General features: G+C 33.6%; 2 protein-coding genes across 5 annotated transcripts; both read left to right on the plus strand.

Annotated features, from left to right (window-relative positions):
* The first annotated feature begins 1,014 nt into the window (after positions 1-1,014).
* On the plus strand, positions 1,015-2,150 carry LOC149897031 (uncharacterized). The gene is made up of 2 exons (XM_090117023.1): positions 1,015-2,047; positions 2,109-2,150. The coding sequence occupies exons 1-2, from the start codon at positions 1,424-1,426 to the stop codon at positions 2,148-2,150; spliced, it is 666 nt and encodes a 221-aa protein (XP_089973149.1). The 5' UTR covers positions 1,015-1,423.
* A 5-nt stretch (positions 2,151-2,155) lies between these two features.
* On the plus strand, positions 2,156-4,269 carry LOC149897032 (uncharacterized). 4 transcript variants are annotated; one of them, XM_090116652.1, is made up of 2 exons: positions 2,156-2,984; positions 3,060-4,269. In XM_090116652.1, exons 1-2 carry the CDS (start codon positions 2,189-2,191, stop codon positions 4,058-4,060), a joined length of 1,797 nt encoding a protein of 598 aa, XP_089972778.1. In that variant the 5' UTR covers positions 2,156-2,188; the 3' UTR covers positions 4,061-4,269. The 4 variants fall into 4 exon arrangements, with proteins under 4 accessions (XP_089972778.1, XP_089972780.1, XP_089972779.1 ...); XM_090116654.1 differs by having other exon boundaries at positions 3,309-4,269; XM_090116653.1 differs by having other exon boundaries at positions 2,156-2,915.
* Positions 4,270-5,070: the final 801 nt, after the last annotated feature.

Here is a 5,070-nt window from a genome sequence, read left to right on the forward strand (position 1 = left end):
CAGTATTACGTATTGGCACTAACATTGGTTCTATGAATTATTATCTTTATATACCTAAAACAAACTTTACACTAATGCATTTATTGCAATTAAAAACTCGTTTAAAATATCTCAATACAAGGAAATATTTTTTTATGAATCCGTCGAAATATGAACATTCTAAGTACCTAGCAGTTAACTTATATAACATGTTTTGTTAAATCAAACTCAGCTCTATTTAAAAACCATCACGATGTGCATAACGTGACAATAGCCCAACAGACGCTTTTCTGTACAATAACTTAAACATTACATGTACCTCTTAATACCCTTCAAAAAAATTGGTTGTCTGTAAAGTCGTTTTACTGACGATAGTTGAACGTGACAACGTCCGATTGTGCTTCTTTGTCGCTCGTTCCGCGCTCTCGCTTGCACTTCAAGCCTTACTTGGAACGCCTCAGAGCGAGGTAACGCCGCATGAGTCATGTTTTTTCGTGCGCGCAACCGGCTCTATCGAATTATAAGACGTTGTCACGTCAAAAATCCACTTTATTTGAATTTTAATTAAAAGTTTGGTGTGACACGCGCCCTCTAGCAGGCGTCACGCTTTGACCGAGCGGCGTTTAGGCCGTTCCAGGCTTTACACTACATTTCACACCTGCTTTCACAATTTAACTTGAAACACGGCATTCATCGAAATGTAAGGAGATTCAAGCGATTTCATTTACATCCCACCTGATGGGATTACGTGCATCTGCTTATGGGATCCATTATAACATTGCAATGATTTTGATGAGATGCTTTAGTAATGGGTTTTAAAATGTACCTATGTATAGTTTGGTATCGTTATTGAAGTTGTTTTTGTAAGATATATGATGTTTGTGGTATTTAGGTGCATATAAAATATCGCTAGATTTTGTCGATAACATGCAAAAAGCTTTAAGGGGGCGCATAAAGCAAAATAACCAATCTTCTATTAGATGATACGTGTAATATGCAAGACCAAATCTAAAAAATAAAATATATGTGGGAATAGGATAAAATATTAAGATGTATTTCATAATAAGCTTTATTTATAGTCTGTGTTTTTCTATTATTTACTCTGTGGATATGTTATCTGTAGATTGATGATTGTCTATGACTTGACTTTGTGGCTCGGTACAAAAAGAAATGGAGGATTGTTAAAAATGTATTTTTGTTCGGTGTCTGGGAAATAAACTGATTGGGCTAATTTGGCGTTTTTATTTACACCATCCCCACATAATTTGGGGGCTCGTCCGGGATGGTGGAATAAAGAAAAACAGCGGAAGATTATGATTGCGATGATTAAACCAGATTAAGACTTTACGAATTATGAACTAAGAAGACTAAGATTTAAAGAAGCTTATGATTAAACGATTACGACTTGAAGACTATATAAAACTTATTATTTACATTATTCAACATGCCGCCGAAACGACTATTAAAAGATGATGATGATTATGGTGAACCATCGCCGCGTATTTCCTTTACTGATTTAGAGAAATCGATGACGCCATTTTCGGGTGATGATGCTTATGGCGTCGAAACTTTCATAAAAGAATTTGAAGACGTTTCCTCTCTAATGCAATGGGGCGAATTAGAAAAACTCATATTTTCGAAGCGGCTCCTCACGGGGACCGCCAAGCTATTTTCACGTTCACTAAGTGGGACCACCACGTGGGATACACTTAAGTCTGAGCTCCGCGAGGAATTTGGTAAGAAGTTGAACAGTGCAACTGTTCACAAGAGACTTTCAACACGCCGGATGAAGATGAATGAGACTCATCAGCAATATTTTTTACATATGAAGGAACTTGCAGTACTTGGGAATGTTGAAGATGAAGCCCTGATGGAATATGTCATCGACGGTATTAAAGACAGTGAGTCCAACAAAAATATTTTATATGGCGCTTGTAACATTAAAGAATTCAGAAAGAAGTTAGACATTTATTCAGAAATTAAGAAAAAATCATATTATTCACCTAATAAGATTCAAAGTAATTCAGTATCAAAGTCCATTGGCATGAAAGTTCAAAAAACATTAAGAGTAAAGAGATGTTTCAATTGTGGACATTTAGATCATGAGTCGCCTAATTATTGTACTAAAGGCATTAAATGTTTTAAATGCAACTTGTTTGGCCATAAATTAACTGAATGTTCTAAAAGTATAAAGAAGAGTTTGGAAATTATGTCAACTAAGAATAATATTGATGTGAGACCTTTTAAGAAGCTGAAAATAAACAATATTGATGTAGAAGCCCTGATTGATACCGGAAGCGATGCTAATTTAATAATTATGTCTTATTTTAGGAAGATTCAAGGTGAAAAATTGTTATCTTATAGTTCAGGAACCACAGAGACTTTAACTGGAATAGCTGAAAAGGAAATTTATACAAAAGGATCTTTCACAGCAAAAATTGAAATTGATGATTGTTATTTTGAAACTTTATTTTATGTTGTTGATGATGGCGCTATCCCTGTCAACATTATATTAGGAAATCCTGTACTGAAAGAAGTAGAAATCAATTTTAAGGCTGGAACTATCACTGCAACAAGAATATTACACCTTACAATGCTAGAGAATGAAAATGAAGATATCACAAATATTGAAAACAAAGAATATAAGAATAAAATACAGAATATTATAAAAGAATATAACCCCAAAAGATGTACTAAAGAATCAAATGTAAAACTTAAAATATTATTAACCGATGATGTACCAGTTTATCAGAATCCACGACGATTGTCACCTTTGGAGCTTAACATTGTTGACAAACAGATTAAAGAATGGCTTGATGAAGGAATAATAAAAACAAAAGGTGAAATTAAACCTTCAGTGGAGAAGATTGCCGCTGTAGAACATTTTCAGACTCCTCACAATATAAAGTCACTTCAAAGTTTCCTCGGACTAACAGGTTATTTTAGAAAATTTATAAAGGATTATTCATTAATAGCAAAACCTCTGACTGATCTACTAAAGAAAGGTACTGTTTTTAATTTTAACTTAGACTGTGAAAAAGCATTTCAGAAATTAAAGTTTATTTTATGTCAATCTCCAGTCTTGAAGATTTATGATCCGAATTTAGAAACAGAACTACACACAGATGCAAGTGCTGAAGGATATGGTGCTGTATTATTGCAAAGGAGTTTAACAGATAATAAGATGCATCCCGTTTACTACATGAGCAAGAAGACATCCGCTACTGAAAAAAAGTATCACAGTTATTATTTAGAAATATTAGCTATTGTTGAAGCTGTTAAAAAGTTCAGAGTATACTTACTAGGTATTAAATTTAAAATTGTTACAGACTGCTCCGCCTTGACTATGACATTGCAGAAAAAGGACTTACCTCCTAGAGTAGCTCGCTGGGCACTCTTACTTGAAGAATATGACTACACGATTGAACATCGGCCTGCAGCAAGGATGAAACATGCAGATGCTCTCAGCCGACAGCCTATAAAGAATATAATTGTACTTACCGATACCGCAGCACGTTTGCGAAGAGCTCAAGACGATGATCTGCAAATAAAACTAATAAAGAAAGTATTAGAAAAGGAATCTTATGATGACTATGTTTTAGAGAATGGAATGTTATGGAAGATTAAGGATGGAAATAAATTAATGGTTGTACCTAAGAAAATGCAAAATGAAATTATAAGAAAACATCATGAAAACGGACATTTTGGTTGTGTTAAGACTGAGGAATTAATAAATAGAAATTACAACGACCGTGAAGAATTAAGAAGGATGGCGAAAGCAAATATTCAGAATATACAAGATGAAAATATTAAAAATTATAATAAAAAGAGGAAGAAGTCGAATAATTACGAAGTAGGTGATTTAGTAGCGATTAAAAGGACACAGTTTGTACAAGGTTATAAACTTTATCCAAAATACCTCGGCCCGTATGAAGTTATTGAGAAGAAGAGAAATGAACGTTATAATTTAAGGAAGATAGGTCAGGGTGAAGGACCTCTGAGAACCTCAAGCTCAGCTGATATGATGAAGCCATGGGTAGCGACTGTTGACTCATCTGGGACAGATGATTCTGCAGGATGACCGTGTGGGAATAGGATAAAATATTAAGATGTATTTCATAATAAGCTTTATTTATAGTCTGTGTTTTTCTATTATTTACTCTGTGGATATGTTATCTGTAGATTGATGATTGTCTATGACTTGACTTTGTGGCTCGGTACAAAAAGAAATGGAGGATTGTTAAAAATGTATTTTTGTTCGGTGTCTGGGAAATAAACTGATTGGGCTAATTTGGCGTTTTTATTTACACCATCCCCACATATATATCAAACTAGATGATATGTTCAACGATTCTGTTTAATCAAAAACATAAAATATTAAAATTTACTCGATAAAAAAAAATCACCAAGTTAGCTCTAATTTTCACACTTTTACGTTTTCTACTTGACATGGTAATACTTATTATGATTTTTTTTTTCATAAACAATTATATTAAAACATTTGCAAGATATTTGTCAGAGCATTTTGTGTAATTACTTTTAGTTTTGGTTTTATCTGCGATAAACCACTTTTATCGTGACAAAATCAAACGTTTATCTCGAGAAAAAAAGAGCGCCAAAAGTGGTTTATCGCAGATAAAACCAAAACTAAAAGTAAGTACACAAAATGCTCTGACAAATATCTTGCAAATGTTTTAATATAATTGTTTATGAAAAAATGTGTGCGTGTACTAGAGTACACACGTAAGAAGTGAAACTTCTTTATGACCTTATTTTTCAAAAAATAATTTACTATCTACAGTAATATTATAAAGAGGAAAACTTTGTTTGTTTGTTTGTTTGATTGATTGTAATGAATAGGCTCATAAACTACTGGACCGATTTTAAAAATTCTTTCACCATTCGAAAGCTACATTATCCACGAGTAATATAGGCTATATATTATCACGCTAAGACCAACAGGAGCATAGCCACGCGGGTGAAACCGCGCGGCACAGCTTGTATACAATATTACAGAAATACGTTAGTCTAACACACTCGTCGTTTCGCTCCTTGCTACCTATTTAAATATTTACACCAACCGCTGCTGCA

Source organism: Colias eurytheme, chromosome 26 (genome assembly GCF_061535395.1).
Source record: "Colias eurytheme isolate Ceu_HAF_F1 chromosome 26, ilColEury1 Martin Lab GWU primary, whole genome shotgun sequence".
Taxonomy (NCBI): domain Eukaryota; kingdom Metazoa; phylum Arthropoda; class Insecta; order Lepidoptera; family Pieridae; genus Colias; species Colias eurytheme.